We start from the raw sequence: 20,000 nt of genomic DNA on the forward strand, positions 1-20,000 counted from the left end.
TAAATAAATACAGTTCTTTTTAACTTTTTATTCATCAAATAATCCTGAAAAAAGTATCTCAGGTTATAAACAAATATTAAGCAGCACAACTGTTTCCAACATTGATCATAAATCATCATATTAGAATGATTTCTGAAGGATCATAAGACACCAAAGACTGGAGTACTTGCTGATGAAAATTCAGCTTTGCATCACAAAAATAAATTACATTTTAAAGTATATTAAAAAAGAGAACCATTATTTTAAATTGTAATAATATTTCATAATATTACTGTTTTTTTTTTTTTGTTTTTTTTTTTAACTGCAGGCTTGATGAGCATAAGAGACTTCTTTCAAAAGCATTAAAAATAGTAGTGTTTCCAAACTTTTGACTGGTACTGTATGAGCAGTAACACTAAAAGCTGATGTTTGATCAGTAGCTTAGTTGGGGACATTTAATATTCAACACTATTATTGATCTTTATTGATTATTAATTATTGATTATTTATACCAAAAATAGGCAGAAACAATGTAACCTTGTTCTCACTTGAAACGTGTCCCCACATTAAGTCCTTGAGTTTGAGAGTATTGGACCTGGAAAGTCCTGGAATGTGAAGTTACCCGAGGTGTGGGAACCCTGATTGTAAACAGCGCTGTGTAAGTAAAGGTGACTTGACTTGAGACGATGGGTCTTGCCTCCACAGGAGGACCCGAGATGTGTTGAACGGGTATCAGGAGCAGTGCGACGCGATCCTGAGCGACGTGAACGCGGCCCTCGAGCACCTGGACTCTCTGCAGAAGCAGTATCTCTTCGTGTCCAACAAAACTGGAACGCTTCACGAGGCCTGTGAACAACTCCTGAAGGAGCAGGTCTGAAGAGATCTCCTCAATCTCAAGCTCACATCAGCACACACACACACACACACACACACACCGCTCAGACATGTGTGAAGAAGAGTCTCTTCTGCTCAAGAAGCCTGTGTTTATCTGATCAAAAATACAGTGAATATATAGTAAAGTGTAATTTATTAAGCTGAATTTTCAGCATCATTACTCCAGTCTTCAGTGTCACATGATCCTCCAGAAATCACTCTAATATGATGATCTGATGATCAAGACACAATTTTGATTGTTATCAGTGTATTTTTACTGTTTTTATTACTGTAATTGTAATCAAATAAATGCAGCTTTGATGAGCAGAAGAGACTCTTTAAAAACATTAACGGATCGTAATGATTTCCAGAGGTCGTAGCGAGTGTGTGTGATCATAGAGGCGTTCACACAGGTTCATTAATCTTCTCTCTCCGTCATCTACAGTCAGAGCTGGTGGATCTCGCCGAGAGCATACAGGAGAAACTCTCATATTTTAATGAACTGGAGAACATAAACACGGTAATGCCTCGCTGCCGTTTCCAAAGTGTGTCCGTCATGTGTTCGTCATCTATTAATCGACTCTCCTCCTGTAGAAACTCAACTCCACAACGTTATCGGTGAACAGCGAGGGATTCATCCCGATGCTCTCCAAATTAGATGAATGCATTGAATATGTTTCATCACATGTAAGCAAAGCATTCTGTGCAATATCCTCCTGTTTCTTTCAAGCATGAGTTTCGAACATGTATAATCTGTTCCTCGTGTTTTCTTTCAGCCAAATTTCAAAGATTACCCAGTGTATCTCAGCAAATTCAAGCAGTGCCTGTCCAAAGCCATGTATCTCATCAAGAGCCACACTGTCAACACCATGCAGAACCTCACCAGTCAGCTGACCAAACGCGTGCGTTTACTATAGTGAAACCCAGCTGGTTATTATATCTCAGCGGACTGTATAATCATCTGTGTTTGTTGATTGACAGGACCCGCTGGGCGCTCCGAACGCAGACAACGCCTTCACGCTCTACTATGTGAAGTTCAGAGCGGCGGCTCCTAAAGTTCGAGTAAGTCTCGAGCAACCGTTCGCTTGACACCAGACCTAACCCTAACCCTAACCCCCACCAGACCTAACCCTAACCCCACCAGACCTAACCCACCCTAACCCTAACCCCACCAGACCTAACCCACCCTAACCCTAACCCCACCAGACCTAACCCACCCTAACCCTAGCCCTAACCCTAACCCCCCACCAGATCTAACCTTAACTCTAACTCGGACGTTTAACCCTGCATATGCAATAATATTCTTTTTTGGTAATGGAATAGTTTATTAAACCTTTTAATCCCCCCCAAAAAGTATTATTTTTGATGCATCAGCCTTTGATGACTCATATAGTGAGAATATGGTGGAAAAAATGGCCTCAAATGGTGCCTGAATAATTTTTGGTTTGACTGTATATATTATTTTTTGTGTGTTTGTTTCAGAGGCTCATTGAGCAAGTCGAACAGCGGTCTGAAATAATCCCAGAGTAAGTGACACACACCACTGCAACCTTCAGCAATGAGTAATGTAGGAAAGTTTGGATCATCGTTCTTCCACCAGTGCCGTGTAATGAGGAGTACCTCTTCTCTGTCAGGTATCAGCAGCTCTTGGATGAGATTCACCAGTGTTATCTGGACCAGAGAGAACTTCTGCTCAGTCCCAGTATAAACTCCACCATCACGGACCTCACCGGCCAGAACAACAAGGATCACTGCGCTCTGGTGAGCGAATCAACTTCTGCCTCTCTTTAGGGAAATCATACTAAAATCAGCGTTAGTTATTGTTTCTCTTAGTGTTGTTCTTCTTATTCCTCCTCCTCCTTCTTCCGCTCGAGTTCGTGGCAGCCCATAGAAGCGCTTGCAGGAAAATTATGAAATTTGGCACAAAGATAGAGAACAGTCTGAATGTTAGCCACAGCAAATTTGGAGTCTCTAACTTATTCCCTCTAGCGCCACCAAGTGTCCGAAGTTGCACTTATGTTTATAATAATCAGGATGATTCGATTGCACCATGACGTCATTCTACGCCATGAACACCTACTTTTTTAACTCGTTCTTGATGGTTAGTCTGATTTGGACAAAAATTGGTTCAGATCGTGTTTGCAAAAAGTTAGGTTAAAGCTTTTTGATAGACCCAACCGTTTTTGAATAACACGCGAGTGGATTTGAGGATGCAAAGCTATATCTGGAAGACGTAGAGCACGTCAAAATTTGCTTTTTATTGCTATTTATTGACGAAGCATCTTAGTCATACACTCTAGTTTCTAATTTTTTATTGGTTAATGTTTTTATCTTGTGTTTTGACCGGGACATTAGTACTTAGTTTCGTTCCTTCATATACAAATGTGTTTGGAATGACAATAAAAGACCCTTGAACCTTGAAATGGATGCAAGGCTGAATCTCTGCAACGCTCTTGTGTATTGAAACAAATATTGGTACGTGTCGTCACAAGCATGACCTGAGGCTACTTGCAGCGTTTCGGTACAGTGCCACCTACTGGTCAGGAGATATAAAAAGATTTGTATTGATATTACAGTGCAGCATACTGAGTCAAATGATAGCCAGTTTTTTCATGTCGTCCAATTTAGGGCGTCGCCCATGCAGAATTGTCGTAAAATGCTGTATTTTTGGAACTCATTAGCATATTGTTATGAAACTCGTATGTGTGTTTGGCACCATGCCCGGAAGGTACTCAAAAAGTTTAGAGACAGCGCCACCTTGAGATCAAATTATAATGAAATTTCAAAACATGCTAATGTTTTTGATTAATTTTGCTTATTTTAAACTTTAAGTTATACCGAGGACAACCGTTTTGGCTAAAATAATGTAAAAATGTGCCCAGCCATGCTTGCATTACTTATCATGCCTTTTTTGTGCTTGGCCCTGTTAATCGCTGCATTTTGTATTTTGTTTTGTTTTGTTTTCCGTGAGCTTTACATTTGTCTGAAGTTGTGGAAGTTCAGAATGACCATTTTTGCAGTTTTGTTTTTGCTTTTGTGTTCGCTCTTGACTGAAAGTTACATGGGACATTGGGACGTTGTATCTTAGCATATCAAAGACAATGTAATTCCTAATGATATGAGCTCATTACTGATAATGTTCAGCTGGTGATTGGAGTTGTTGATGTTTCAGGTGCGCAGTGGCTGTGCGTTCATGGTCCACGTTTGTCAAGATGAACACCAGCTTTACAATGAGTTCTTCTCCAAACCCTCGTCCAAACTGGAGTGAGTACCAGACACTCGTCAGGTTCAAGGAATCATCCAAACATGAAAACTGTTGTATTGTTCTGACCCGGAATTATTGTCTGTACATGTCGCTATTGCTTCAATGCAAATGAACAAGCGCGCCGTTATTCGTTGCGTAGTGACGTGTGTGTTCGAGTAAGCCAGATATGAGCAGAGTCTGCGCAGTACGCTGTATTTAATATATCATGATGACTCACGAGTATTTGAGTACTTACACGAACTTCCCCAGCAAAGTGAGTAAACATAATAAGTAACACGCCATATTGGCTAGAGATTTGACAGCGTTACTCGCCACAGTTGATTTTACCCGCATTTGACGGGTGTTAATTTCAAACCCTGTTTATAATGCTGCAAAAGATTCTGTTTCATATAAATGCTGTTGTTGTGAACCCACTCAGTGAGCTCCTGGAGAAACTGTGCCTGTCCCTGTATGACGTGTTGAGGCCTCTGATCATACATGTGGTGCATCTGGAGACGCTGTCTGAGCTCTGTGGGATTCTGAAGAACGAGATGCTGGAGGATCACGTGCAAAACAACGGTACAGAAGCTTTGTCTATTTAACTAAGGATCCTAATACTCAACACACAGTACCAGGGCCGGAAATTAACTATAAACCTACTTTCCTGACAATTTCCCCTAAAAGTGCCCATATTTTGGGATATTCTCTTTCATATAGAGTGTAACAGAGCTGTTTGTCAATGTAAAAGATCTGAAACATCAAAGTGCAGATGAATGGATTTTTTGCTGCGTCTCTTATACTACGCCCTAAAAGTATGTACTAGATACTTTTGAGTGTGTAGCAGAAGAGTAGACAAGCTTTGGGACAAACTATCATGTCATACAATTGCGTCATTAACGGTTGCTCTCTGTCGCTTAGTGTCACTGTAAACTGACCTGTCAATCATCTTGAGACTCTCCTCATATTCATGCATAATGATGCATTTAAAAGTTAATGGCCAAAACGGATCTTTATAAAAGTTGACGAAATGAAATATAACATGGAGAACCTTACATAAATATTTTAATCAGCTTAAATGTTGATTATTAGTCACTCAAACCTCTTTATCTAAACCTCTCTACTTAACCGTCTGTCGCACGCATCCGCCATGTTTGTAGTTTTCTGAACACTTTTTACTCGTGCCTGTAGTTCTGAACTGGATCCTCCTCCAAAGTGCAATGTGTTGTGGGTAATATTAGCTGTTATAGTGAGCACGGATCCACACTTCGAAAATCCACCGGAAATAGTAGAGTTCTGGCATACTCTTTTCAACATACTATGGTTTGGGACACACTTATTTTAATCTCACATACTTTTTAGGATGAATAATATGGACATTGAGACGCAGTATTTCTCCCAAAAGAAAGAAGTGATTCTGAACTGAAATGAGTCGTTAGTAATTCAGTCTCACTTCCTGCTGAACCTGAATAGGTTTGTAACTAATTAGCATAATGCCAGTCTGTGGTCTTGATTGACTGAACCTTGATTGGCTGTCTCTTAGCCCCGCCCTCAAACACTGTAGTGTATCTGAGACTGGAAGAGTTTGGTTCGTGTTGTTCGTGTCAAGAAGTTGTGAAGTTGTCAAGAAGTTGTGTTCGTGTTTCCCACTCCATCATTACTGTTCGTATCACTGTGATCAAGAGCTGAGATTCAGATATGTTAATGAGCGTTTGCTTTCTGACCATTCAGAGCATAGCAGCTCTCAGAGAGGCGGGGCTTAGAGAGCCTGAATCGAAGTGTTTCAGACATGAAACCTTTTGTAGGAGAGACCAAAACAAAATCACATTCTGAACGGTAGTGAGCATGTCAAATAAATTGGTTTGTTTGTAAACTGAGCTGTGATTGGTTGGTTTGTCTCAGTGGTCCAGCTGTCAGCGTTTGATGCGCTAGTGAAGCAGATGCTGGAGGACGTGCAGGAGCGATTGGTCTACAGAACACACATCTACATCCAGACTGACATCCTCGGGTACAATCCTGCTCCGGGAGACCTGGCCTATCCCGACAAACTGCAGATGATGGAGGTGAGCATCAGTGTTTTTATCATTCAGAAGGTTTGATCAGTGAATTCTCATCTGCTGTTTCTGTTGTAGAAAATCGCTCAGAGTCTGAAAGAGGAGCAGATGAAGCTGAGCTCGAGTTCAAACTCATTCTCTGAAGTTCAGCTGGAGGAGGATCACAGAAAGCTCATCGGCTCTGGTGTGTGTGAGTGAGTGTGAGAGTGAGTGAGTGTGAGAGTGAGTGTGAGTGTGAGAGTGAGAGTGAGTGTGAGAGTGAGAGTGAGTGTGAGAGTGAGAGTGAGAGTGAGTGTGAGAGTGAGTGTGAGAGTGAGTGTGAGAGTGAGTGTGAGAGTGAGTGTGAGAGTGAGTGTGAGAGTGAGTGTGAGTGTGAGTGTGAGAGTGAGAGTGAGTGTGAGAGTGAGTGTGAGTGTGAGAGTGAGTGTGAGAGTGATTGTGAGAGTGAGTGTGAGTGTGAGTGTGAGAGTGAGTGTGAGAGTGAGTGTGAGAGTGAGTGTGAGTGTGAGAGAGTGAGTGTGAGAGTGTGAGTGTGAGAGTGAGTGTGAGAGTGAGTGTGAGAGTGAGTGTGAGAGTGAGTGTGAGTGTGAGTGTGAGTGTGAGTGTGAGAGTGAGTGTGCGAGTGAGTGTGCGAGTGAGTGTGAGAGTGAGTGTGAGAGTGAGTGTGAGAGTGAGAGTGAGTGTGAGAGTGAGTGTGAGTGTGAGAGTGAGTGTGAGAGTGAGTGTGAGAGTGAGTGTGAGTGTGAGTGTGAGTGTGAGTGTGAGTGTGAGAGTGAGTGAGAGTGAGAGTGAGTGTGAGAGTGAGAGTGAGAGTGAGTGTGAGTGTGAGTGAGTGTGAGTGTGAGTGTGAGTGTGAGAGTGAGTGTGAGAGTGAGTGTGAGAGTGAGTGTGAGTGTGAGTGTGAGTGTGAGTGTGAGAGTGAGTGTGAGAGTGAGTGTGAGAGTGTGAGTGTGAGTGTGAGTGTGAGAGTGAGTGTGAGTGTGAGTGTGAGAGTGAGTGTGAGTGTGAGAGTGAGAGTGAGTGTGAGAGTGAGAGTGAGTGTGAGTGTGAGAGTGAGTGTGAGAGTGAGTGTGAGAGTGAGAGTGAGAGTGAGAGTGAGAGTGAGAGTGAGAGTGAGAGTGAGTGTGAGAGTGTGTGTCAGGTAACGTCGTTTCTGGAATCATCAGATTATAATCTAATCATTAAACTGCTGTTGTTCCCTCAGAAGCTCGAGTGCAGAGCTCAGTTTCTCCTGCAGATCTTCATGGCATGTGGTATCCCACGGTTCGACGCACGCTAGTCTGCCTGTCCAAACTCTACCGCTGCATCGACGTGAGCAATTCATATTAATTCTATCTATGTCTGTCTGTCTGTCTGTCTGTTGTTTTATATATCCTTTTGTCTGTCAGTCTCAAGCAGTTGAGATGATAATAATATGTGAGTTAAACACCAATGCGACTTTCTGATAAAATATGGTAAATTAGTGTGTTAAATGTAGCTTTATGATGATAAATCACCAAACATAAATGTTTTTCATCTTTTACTTACTCTCATGTTGGTACATTATAGTTATTAACAGTATTAATAAGAGCAGTTAGGATATCTTCAGAAACAAATACTTAAATGGATAGTTCACCCTAAAATGAAAATTAGCCCATGATTTACTCACCCTGAAGTCATCCTAAGTGTATATGACATTCTTCTTTTAGACAAATACAATCGGAGTTATATTAGAAAATGTCCTGGCTCTTCCAAGCTTTATAATGGCAGTGAATGGCTGTTTCTGTTTTGAAGTCCATTTGAAGTGCATCTATCCATCATAAAAGTGCATCTCTGTCATATAGAATGTCATATACACCTAGGATGACTTGAGGGTAAATCATGGGCTAATTTTCATTTTTGGATGAGCTATCCCTTTAATAATATGGGGTCAGTAAATAATGTCAGTAATAACATTTGTCCTGTAGAGGGCAGTGTTCCAGGGTCAGTAATAACATGTTTGTCCTGTAGAGGGCAGTGTTCCAGGGTCAGTAATAACATGTTTGTCCTGTAGAGGGCAGTGTTCCAGGGTCAGTAATAACATGTTTGTCCTGTAGAGGGCAGTGTTCCAGGGTCAGTAATAACATGTTTGTCCTGTAGAGGGCAGTGTTCCAGGGTCAGTAATAACATGTTTGTCCTGTAGAGGGCAGTGTTCCAGGGTCAGTAATAACATGTTTGTCCTGTAGAGGGCAGTGTTCCAGGGTCTGTCACAGGAAGCGCTGTCGGCCTGCATCCAGTCTCTGCTCAAAGCCTCTGATGTCATTCAGAAGAACAAGGTGAGGATCAGGATCTTTCAATCAGTCGTTCATACATGAGGAGTTCAAACAAAAGCACAAGGAGATGAATGAATGAATCTTTAGGGATGCACTGATTTTTTTAAATGTATTATTCATTTAGCAAAACTGAAAATAATTGTAAATAATAATCAACTCAAGTCACCATAATTTGTATAGCAGTTTATACTATAGGAATATAAATGTAACAAATATCTGTATGTTTATTAAAAGGCTCCTCTCTATAGTTAAATTGTATTATTTTTTTCAGTTAGTGAGTGAGTGAGAGAGAGTGATTGAGAGTGAGGGACTCGCACTCACTCACTCACTCACTCACTCACTCACTCTCTCTCTCACTCTCACTCACTCACTCACTCTCTCTCACTCTCACTCACTCACTCTCTCTCACACTCATTCTCACTCTCTCTCAATCTCACTCTCTCACTCACTCACTCACTCACTCACTCACTCACTCTCTCTCACACTCATTCTCACTCTCTCTGAAGTGAGAGAATGAGGGAGTGAGAGGGAGTGAGAGAGAGTGAGTGTGAGAGTGAGTGAGTGAGTGAGTGAGTGAGAGTGAGTAAGTGAGTGAGTGAGTCCCTCACTATCAATCACTCTCAATCACTCTCTCTCACACTCATTCTCACTCTCTCTCAATCTCACTCTCTCTCACTCTCTCACTCTCTCATTCCCTCATTCTCACTCACTCACTCACTCACTCACTCACTCACTCACTCTCTCTCTCTCACACTCATTCTCACTCTCTCTGGAGTGAGAGAATGAGGGAGTGAGAGGGAGTGAGATTGAGTGAGATTGAGTGAGAGTGTGTGAGAGTGAGTGTGTGTGAGTGAGTGAGTGAGTGAGAGTGAGTGAATTTAAATATTTAAATTTATTATTATTTATAATTATTTAAAAAAAAATCTAAAATCTTTTTTAAATGTGGTGTATGTCAGCCGTGTGAACTGAAGCGCTGTTGTTCCTCCAGACTCAGATAGACGGGCAGCTGTTCCTCATCAAACATCTGCTGATCATGCGTGAGCAGATCGCCCCGTTCCACGCAGACTTCGCCATCAAGGAGATCTCGCTGGACCTGAAGAAGACCAGAGGTGCGAGAGCTCAGGCTTATCAACAACACCTGTGTTTGTGGGATTATGGGTAATTTGAATGGTAGGGGTGTAACGAGACCCTCATGTCACGATTCGACACATATCACGATACTGAACTCACGATACCATATTATTGCGATACTCCAAGACACATGATAAAAGGTGAACTAAAACTGTTGATTAAAATGCTAAATTTGGTTTTACATTGTAAATAAGAATAGTCTTGGACTTGGTGCTGATAAACCCAATACAGGACAATAGAGACACCAGAATAAACATATTCATGATTCTGAAGCTGAAAATACACAATTATTTTAGATGAATATTCTTGAACTCTTTCACTGACTAGATATATTTAAAATAATGTCGGCCACTTTTTACTGGTAACATCAGACATTTGGCATTATCAGGACACTCAGATATTCCCACATTGATTTTTTATATATTATATTCAACATTTATATATATATTAGTTTATTGTAACCCTGACACTAAAACTCTGTAAACTTGAAATTTTTCTACTATCCACGATACATATTGATGCATTTTTGTATTGCGATGTATTGTGACGCCCCTACTGAATGGTTATTTGCCCACAGCTGGATTTTTATTTGAAATATAATCTTTTGTAACATTATAAATGTCTTTACTGTCACTTTTGATCGGTTTAATGTATTAATTTCTTTAAGTTCTTTCCCCCAAAAAATGTAAAAAAAATTCTTACTGACTCAAAACTTTTGAACGGTAGTGTTTAATGTTGCAAAAGATTCTATACTTACAAGTATTGAGTTGTGAGATGATTGTGTACTGTGAATGATATATGTGTGTAATATCAGTGAAGAACACCAGGTGGCAGAACAACATCAGTTTCTCTTCTTCCTCAGACGCCGCTTTCAAAATCTTCAATCCCAAAGCTGTGCATCACTTCTTCCGACTCAACAGCCATAACGCAATCCTGGAGTTTCTGCTGGAGGTGACGTCTGTTATTACTCACATTTAATTTAATATTCAACAATATTATTGATCTCCTGCACTGACTCCATTATATGAGAACTGAACTGAGCTGGACGATGACATCACGGTTTTCAACAGAGCCGCTATATATATAAATGAACTAAATTAATAACTTCTTTACAACAGAAATGAAGCATCACTGAACTTACTTAAGCTGGACTGACGCTATTTTCTTCTAGACAAACTCTGTTGCATTATTTTCCTGTTATCTCTGTAAAGCTGCTGTGTTGTGAAGCGCTATAGTAATAAAGCTGACTTGACGAGACTTGTCTTCAGAGTCTCACAGCTGAGTCCTCGTCCCGAATGAGTGATTTATGTCTGGTTTGAGTCGCTCATCGTGAGCTTGTGTTCTCTCAGGGTTCTCCAGAGATAAAGGAGCATTACATCGACTCGAAGAAAGAGGTGGACCGACACCTGAAGTCCAGCTGTGAGCAGTTCATCCAGCAGCAGACGCACACGCTTGTGGGAAACCTGGAGGAGTTCCTCAGCAAGGTCAGAATCAGAGGGCATTGTGGGTCGGCAAACACATCTATGGCGAATGCAGACATTAGTAGTGTATAGTGAGAGCTATTCTGCTTTTGTTCCATGTTCATCAAGATTTTGCTTAAAACAAGCAAAATTATCAGCCAATGGGGTCAGAAAAATAATGTTAATTCGAATAGAAAACAGGAAAAAAAAATCTTAATTTGAATGGAAAACAAGATTATTTTTCTGACCCCATTAGCAGATAATTTTGCTTGTTTTAAGCAAAAACTCACTTAATTTAGATTTTTCTCTCCAGAAAACAAAATATAATTTCTTATATCATTTTACTTCTCTAGTAGATGCTTCTTGATTTAAGAATTTTGGAGATTTGGACTCAGTCTTCAGTGTGTAATGTTGCTGTTTATTCTCTATATCAGAGTCAGTGTTTCTGAACTCCTGAAACGCCTCCACTGTAGTCGTGAGTTTCTTCCGGGAACGAACACGTCACAATATTCCTCATTATAATAATTCATGCACAGAATAAAGGGGCGGGGCCTGGTTGAGTTAGTTAGTAGTGTGTTAAACTGGCGGTTATGGAAAGGGGCGGGACATTTCCCAAACACACTCGAAGCGCTCGACCAATCACAAACAGAGCGTTACTGACAGACTGGGAAGAGAGGAGCCGCAACAATGGAGAATATGAGGAGAATAATCAACATTCAAGCAGGAAAACCTGCTCTAGTAGAGCCTGAAACAACATCAAGACTTTGATAAAAGGCATAATAGGTCCTCTTTAAAAATTATTGAAGTTATTTGTCAGTAGAACATCTGTGGATGCTTGTTTCCGCTACAGAATAAAAAATTCAAAAGCTAACTGAGTTTTTATCTCAGAATTGCATGTTTGTAACTCGCAATTCAAACTTTATAACATGCAATAAGGAGATTGTGAGGTGTAAACTTGCAATTGTGAGATAAAAAGTCGCAATTATCTTTTAAAATGTTTTATTCTGTGGCGGAAACGAGCTTCATTATAAATCAGTGTTAGTGGGCACTTATTCTTCTACTCATTTATTACTTTAGTCTTGGTCTTAAAACTGAGTTTAATTTAAAGGTTTGTGGGTGAAAGCGAATCCTCTCTGAACGCTTCGCTCGTGTGTGTGTGTGTGTGTGTGTGTGTGTGTTCATCACAGGTAGCAGCTTTAAAGACGATGGCTGTTGAAGGCGGGCCGACCTATAACCTGTCGCAGCAGCCGTGGGCTCAGCCTGGTGAGACGCATCACTGCTTCACTGATCAGCCAATCATAATCAGCTGACTATCTCACACACTTTTATATCGTTGAAGTGTCAATTTGACTGATTGACATGTAAATCAAGTGTTCTTGATGTTTTTGCACTTATTAATGAGGATGTGTTATCTGTACTTTCAGCCAAAATTAATGACGTTGTGATGAGCACGTACCGGATCCTGAAGAACAAGCTGCCCGTCACCTTACAGAGCCTGTCCCTGTATCTGGCCAATAAGGACACAGAGTTCATCCTGTTCAAGCCGGTCCGGGTGAGAGTCATCAGCGCACATCAGCTCTTCATAGTATTATTCAGAAGACTATCAGCCTAATCATATAATACTAGTAATGTAATCAAGTCTCGGTTTTAATCGAGCCTTCCTTCGGTCACTGTCATTCAGACACGGCAAAAATGCTTTTCTTACTCAGTGTTTTTGTCTTGTTTCCAGTCCAGATATCTACAAATCCTTAAATCTAGAAGGATTTACTAGAGAAGTAAAATTACATAAGAATTTATATCTTGTTTTCTGAAGAAAAAAAAATCAAGTTTTTGCTTAAAACAAGTCAAATGATCTGCCAGTGGGATTAGAAAAATAATCTTAATTCGAATGAAAAAATAAAAAAATAATCTTAATTCGAATGGAAAACAAGATAATTTTTCTTAACCCATTTGTAGATCATTTTACTTGTTTTAAGCAAAAACTCACTTCATTTAGATTTTTTTTTTTTTTCAGAAAACAAGATATAATTTGTAATGTAATTTTACTTCTCTAGTAAATGCTTCTTGTTTTAAGAAAATCTAGATATTTGGACTGGAAACAAGACAAAAAATACAAAGTAAGGAAAGCATTTTACTTCTAGTATGTAATCTCAATGGTCTCATTAGCATACTGAGGTAGGATTGGTCAGTGAGCATAGGCGTAATTTGCGGGTGGGACGGGTGGGACATGTCCCCACCACTATTTTCTAAGGTCGATATTGTCCCCACCACTTTTGAAACATCTCGCGGCACGAATGTACCAATACAAATAAACAAAACATCTCCAGTTAACTAGCAGAGCATTCATTTCGTTTGTTTTTTAAATAAGAGGCGATCTAGCGCTGAAATGTGTTTTTTTATTTTTTATCAACTGATCAAAGTGCTCGTTGCCGCTGCGATCAGTGGCGCGGATACTATGTTTGTTTCTGGCACAGCCGAAACTCAGACGCGCGCTTCAATCCGTTGTGGAGAGACTCTCTATTGGTTCCAGTGAAATTAGAAAACAAAAAGCACAAAAAAAGTGTCCCTGCCTGATATACAACCACTGAAAAACATAATCGGTTTTAATGAGAAAAAAAAAAAAAACCTGTATGAGTGCGGATTAGAACTCAGAACCTCTGACACGCTTGGCAAAAATTCTACCCCTAGACCACTTTAATACATGCTTAAAAAAGTCGGATCAACATATAATAGGCCTCATTGAACGACCACTTAAACCCAATCAATGTAGGCCTACTATTTAAATCGATTGCTGGACATCGTAATGTTATATCTGTTGTATGATTAAGCATTGTGTTACAATCCCCCCCCCAGCTGTGTCCCACCGACTTTTTTAAAAAGTTACGCCACTGTCAGTGAGGGGTTAGGGCGGGGCCGAGCGCAGGGTCAGGGTCATGTGACGCGGGATGATGAGGAGAACCTGTTCCTCTGGTTCCAGAATAACGTCCAGCAGGTTTTCCAGAGACTGCATGTGTTCCTGCAGGAGGAGTTCAGTGGAGAAGACCTGCAGATCATCGCCTGTCCCTCCATGGAGCAGGTGCAGATATTACAGCATCATATCATATTTATACAGTACAGCTTCGGCCTTTCCTCAAGATGTTCTGAAGCATGGCATGTTGCGCACTTCATTTCACCAAGCCTTGTTTGTTTTCTTCTTATTTATTTAAATCCAGAAAATTGATTTACAAAACATTGATTGAAATTAAGGTACAAATTATACAAAAAAAAAAACTCATGAAGTGGTCAATAAATCATCTCCATATCTCCAACCCTCTCCACATCTCCATATCTCCACATCTCCACATCTCCAACCCTCTCCACATCTCCACATCTCCAACCCTCTCCACATCTCCACATCTCCAACCCTCTCCATATCTCCACATCTCCACATCTCCAACCCTCTCCACATCTCCACATCTCCAACCCTCTCCACATCTCTATATCTCCAACCCTCTCCATATCTCCATATCTCCACATCTCCAACCCTCTCCACATCTCCACATCTCCAACCCTCTCCATATCTCCATATCTCCAACCCTCTCCATATCTCCATATCTCCACATCTCCAACCCTCTCCACATCTCTATATCTCCAACCCTCTCCATATCTCCACATCTCCAACCCTCTCCACATCTCCATATCTCCACATCTCCATATCTCCACATCTCCATATCTCCACATCTCCATATCTCCACATCTCCAACCCTCTCCACATCTCCATATCTCCACATCTCCATATCTCCACATCTCCATATCTCCACATCTCCATATCTCCACATCTCCATATCTCCACATCTCCAACCCTCTCCACATCTCCATATCTCCACATCTCCATATCTCCACATCTCCATATCTCCACATCTCCAACCCTCTCCACATCTCCATATCTCCACATCTCCATATCTCCATATCTCCACATCTCCATATCTCCACATCTCCATATCTCCACATCTCCATATCTCCACATCTCCATATCTCCATATCTCCACATCTCCAACCCTCTCCACATCTCCATATCTCCATATCTCCACATCTCCATATCTCCACATCTCCATATCTCCATATCTCCACATCTCCAACCCTCTCCACATCTCTATATCTCCACATCTCCATATCTCCACATCTCCAACCCTCTCCACATCTCTATATCTCCACATCTCCATATCTCCACATCTCCAACCCTCTCCACATCTCCATATCTCCACATCTCCATATCTCCACATCTCCATATCTCCACATCTCCATATCTCCATATCTCCACATCTCCAACCCTCTCCACATCTCCACATCTCCAACCCTCTCCATATCTCCATATCTCCACATCTCCAACCCTCTCCACATCTCCATATCTCCACATCTCCATATCTCCACATCTCCATATCTCCACATCTCCATATCTCCATATCTCCATATCTCCACATCTCCAACCCTCTCCACATCTCCATATCTCCACATCTCCATATCTCCACATCTCCATATCTCCATATCTCCACATCTCCAACCCTCTCCACATCTCTATATCTCCACATCTCCATATCTCCACATCTCCAACCCTCTCCACATCTCTATATCTCCACATCTCCATATCTCCACATCTCCAACCCTCTCCACATCTCCATATCTCCACATCTCCATATCTCCACATCTCCATATCTCCACATCTCCATATCTCCATATCTCCACATCTCCAACCCTCTCCACATCTCCACATCTCCAACCCTCTCCACATCTCCATATCTCCACATCTCCAACCCTCTCCACATCTCCATATCTCCACATCTCCATATCTCCACATCTCCATATCTCCAACCCTCTCCATATCTCCATATCTCCACATCTCCAACCCTCTCCACATCTCCACATCTCCAACCCTCTCCATATCTCCATATCTCCAACCCTCTCCATATCTCCATATCTCCACATCTCCAACCCTCTCCACATCTCTATATCTCCAACCCTCTCCATATCTCCACATCTCCAACCCTCTCCACATCTCCATATCTCCACATCTCCATATCTCCACATCTCCATATCTCCACATCTCCATATCTCCACATCTCCAACCCTCTCCACATCTCCATATCTCCATATCTCCACATCTCCATATCTCCATATCTCCACATCTCCATATCTCCACATCTCCATATCTCCACATCTCCATATCTCCATATCTCCACATCTCCAACCCTCTCCACATCTCCATATCTCCATATCTCCACATCTCCATATCTCCATATCTCCACATCTCCAACCCTCTCCACATCTCCATATCTCCACATCTCCATATCTCCACATCTCCACATCTCCATATCTCCACATCTCCATATCTCCATATCTCCACATCTCCAACCCTCTCCACATCTCCATATCTCCATATCTCCACATCTCCATATCTCCACATCTCCATATCTCCACATCTCCATATCTCCACATCTCCATATCTCCACATCTCCATATCTCCATATCTCCACATCTCCAACCCTCTCCACATCTCCATATCTCCACATCTCCAACCCTCTCCATATCTCCACATCTCTATATCTCCACATTTCCAACCCTCTCCATATCTCCATATCTTCACATCTCCAACCCTCTCCACATCTCTATATCTCCAACCCTCTCCATATCTCCATATCTCCAACCCTCTCCATATCTCCATATCTCCACATCTCCAACCCTCTCCACATCTCTATATCTCCAACCCTCTCCACATCTCCACATCTCCAACCCTCTCCACATCTCCACATCTCCAACCCTCTCCATATCTCCATATCTCCAACCCTCTCCATATCTCCATATCTCCACATCTCCAACCCTCTCCACATCTCTATATCTCCAACCCTCTCCATATCTCCACATCTCCAACCCTCTCCACATCTCCATATCTCCATATCTCCACATCTCCATATCTCCACATCTCCATATCTCCACATCTCCATATCTCCACATCTCCATATCTCCATATCTCCATATCTCCACATCTCCATATCTCCATATCTCCATATCTCCATATCTCCACATCTCCAACCCTCTCCACATCTCCATATCTCCATATCTCCACATCTCCATATCTCCACATCTCCATATCTCCATATCTCCACATCTCCAACCCTCTCCACATCTCTATATCTCCACATCTCCATATCTCCACATCTCCAACCCTCTCCACATCTCTATATCTCCACATCTCCATATCTCCACATCTCCAACCCTCTCCACATCTCCATATCTCCACATCTCCATATCTCCACATCTCCATATCTCCACATCTCCATATCTCCATATCTCCACATCTCCAACCCTCTCCACATCTCCATATCTCCACATCTCCATATCTCTACATCTCCACATCTCCATATCTCCACATCTCCATATCTCCATATCTCCACATCTCCAACCCTCTCCACATCTCCATATCTCCACATCTCCATATCTCCACATCTCCATATCTCCACATCTCCATATCTCCATATCTCCACATCTCCAACCCTCTCCACATCTCCATATCTCCACATCTCCAACCCTCTCCATATCTCCACATCTCTATATCTCCACATTTCCAACCCTCTCCATATCTCCATATCTTCACATCTCCAACCCTCTCCACATCTCCATATCTCCAACCCTCTCCACATCTCCATATCTCCAACCCTCTCCATATCTCCATATCTCCAACCCTCTCCATATCTCCAACCCTCTCCACATCTCCACATCTCCAACCCTCTCCATATCTCCACATCTCCAACCCTCTCCATATCTCCATATCTCCAACCCTCTCCATATCTCCATATCTCCACATCTCCAACCCTCTCCATATCTCCACATCTCCAACCCTCTCCATATCTCCATATCTCCACATTTCCAACCCTCTCCATATCTCCATATCTTCACATCTCCAACCCTCTCCACATCTCCATATCTCCAACCCTCTCCACATCTCCATATCTCCAACCCTCTCCATATCTCCATATCTCCAACCCTCTCCATATCTCCAACCCTCTCCATATCTCCACATCTCCAACCCTCTCCATATCTCCACATCTCCAACCCTCTCCATATCTCCATATCTCCAACCCTCTCCATATCTCCATATCTCCACATCTCCAACCCTCTCCATATCTCCATATCTCCAACCCTCTCCATATCTCCATATCTCCATATCTCCAACCCTCTCCATATCTCCATATCTCCAACCCTCTCCATATCTCCATATCTCCAACCCTCTCCATATCTCCAACCCTCTCCATATCTCCATATCTCCAACCCTCTCCATATCTCCATATCTCCACATCTCCAACCCTCTCCATATCTCCATATCTCCAACCCTCTCCATATCTCCATATCTCCAACCCTCTCCAACCCTCTCCATATCTCCACATCTCCAACCCTCTCCATATCTCCATATCTCCAACCCTCTCCATATCTCCATATCTCCAACCCTCTCCATATCTCCATATCTCCATATCTCCAACCCTCTCCATATCTCCATATCTCCACATCTCCAACCCTCTCCATATCTCCACATCTCCAACCCTCTCCATATCTCCACATCTCTATATCTCCAACCCTCTCCATATCTCCACATCTCCAACCCTCTCCATATCTCCACATCTCCAACCCTCTCCATATCTCCACATCTCTATATCTCCAACCCTCTCCATATCTCCATATCTCCACATCTCCAACCCTCTCCATATCTCCATATCTCCACATCTCCATATCTCCAACCCTCTCCATATCTCCACATCTCCAACCCTCTCCATATCTCCACATCTCTATATCTCCAACCCTCTCCATATCTCCATATCTCCAACCCTCTCCATATCTCCACATCTCCACATCTCCAACCCTCTCCATATCTCCATATCTCCACATCTCCAACCCTCTCCACATCTCCACATCTCTATATCTCCAACCCTCTCCATATCTCCACATCTCCACATCTCCAACCCTCTCCATATCTCCATATCTCCAACCCTCTCCATATCTCCACATCTCCAACCCTCTCCATATCTCCATATCTCCAACCCTCTCCATATCTCCATATCTCCAACCCTCTCCATATCTCCATATCTCCACATCTCCAACCCTCTCCATATCTCCATATCTCCAACCCTCTCCATATCTCCACATCTCCAACCCTCTCCATATCTCCACATCTCCACATCTCCAACCCTCTCCATATCTCCACATCTCCATATCTCCAACCCTCTCCATATCTCCACATCTCCAACCCTCTCCATATCTCCAACTCTCTCCATATCTCCACATCTCCACATCTCCATATCTCCAACCCTCTCCATATCTCCAACTCTCTCCATATCTCCATATCTCCAACCCTCTCCATATCTCCACATCTCTATATCTCCAACCCTCTCCATATCTCTATATCTCCAACCCTCTCCACATCTCCATATCTCCATATCTCCAACCCTCTCCATATCTCCAACCCTTTCCATATCTCCAACTCTCTCCATATCTCCATATCTCCAACCCTCTCCATATCTCCACATCTCCATATCTCCAACCCTCTCCATATCTCCACATCTCTATATCTCCAACCCTCTCCATATCTCCAACTCTCTCCATATCTCCATATCTCCAACCCTCTCCATATCTCCACATCTCCATATCTCCAACCCTCTCCATATCTCCACATCTCTATATCTCCAACCCTCTCCATATCTCCAACCCTCTCCATATCTCCATATCTCCAACCCTCTCCATATCTCCATATTTCTCCCGACATATTGAGTTCAGTCCATTTCCACGCCCTTTATGACGGATCCCAGTTTTTGATATTTTCTTTCTTAATCAACAGATTCAATTAAAACAAAACAAACAAATAATATCATAAAATTGTAACAAAAATATGAAACCAAATAAATGTACTTGAATGGCTACAACAACAACTCTGCACAAGACTTTATGC

At 42.0% G+C, this 20,000-nt stretch overlaps 1 protein-coding gene across 1 annotated transcript in view; it reads left to right on the top strand.

The window, feature by feature from the left end:
- Positions 1 to 20,000, top strand: part of cog3 (component of oligomeric golgi complex 3) — a 28,843-nt gene that overhangs the window by 6,726 nt on the left and 2,117 nt on the right. Inside the window, exons 4-22 of the mRNA XM_084121650.1 lie at positions 685 to 850; positions 1,298 to 1,372; positions 1,447 to 1,539; positions 1,629 to 1,754; positions 1,834 to 1,914; positions 2,335 to 2,378; positions 2,487 to 2,613; positions 4,025 to 4,116; positions 4,536 to 4,675; positions 5,996 to 6,156; positions 6,226 to 6,331; positions 7,352 to 7,458; positions 8,352 to 8,441; positions 9,427 to 9,547; positions 10,432 to 10,520; positions 10,919 to 11,053; positions 12,217 to 12,292; positions 12,454 to 12,581; positions 14,007 to 14,105. Of these exons, the coding sequence (XP_083977776.1) occupies positions 685 to 850; positions 1,298 to 1,372; positions 1,447 to 1,539; positions 1,629 to 1,754; positions 1,834 to 1,914; positions 2,335 to 2,378; positions 2,487 to 2,613; positions 4,025 to 4,116; positions 4,536 to 4,675; positions 5,996 to 6,156; positions 6,226 to 6,331; positions 7,352 to 7,458; positions 8,352 to 8,441; positions 9,427 to 9,547; positions 10,432 to 10,520; positions 10,919 to 11,053; positions 12,217 to 12,292; positions 12,454 to 12,581; positions 14,007 to 14,105 (2,056 nt within the window). The remainder of the gene's footprint in view (positions 1 to 684; positions 851 to 1,297; positions 1,373 to 1,446; positions 1,540 to 1,628; positions 1,755 to 1,833; positions 1,915 to 2,334; positions 2,379 to 2,486; positions 2,614 to 4,024; positions 4,117 to 4,535; positions 4,676 to 5,995; positions 6,157 to 6,225; positions 6,332 to 7,351; positions 7,459 to 8,351; positions 8,442 to 9,426; positions 9,548 to 10,431; positions 10,521 to 10,918; positions 11,054 to 12,216; positions 12,293 to 12,453; positions 12,582 to 14,006; positions 14,106 to 20,000) is intronic.

The sequence above is a fragment of the Abramis brama genome (genome assembly GCF_963993115.1).
Source record: "Abramis brama genome assembly, chromosome: 8".
Lineage (NCBI taxonomy): Eukaryota > Metazoa > Chordata > Actinopteri > Cypriniformes > Leuciscidae > Abramis > Abramis brama.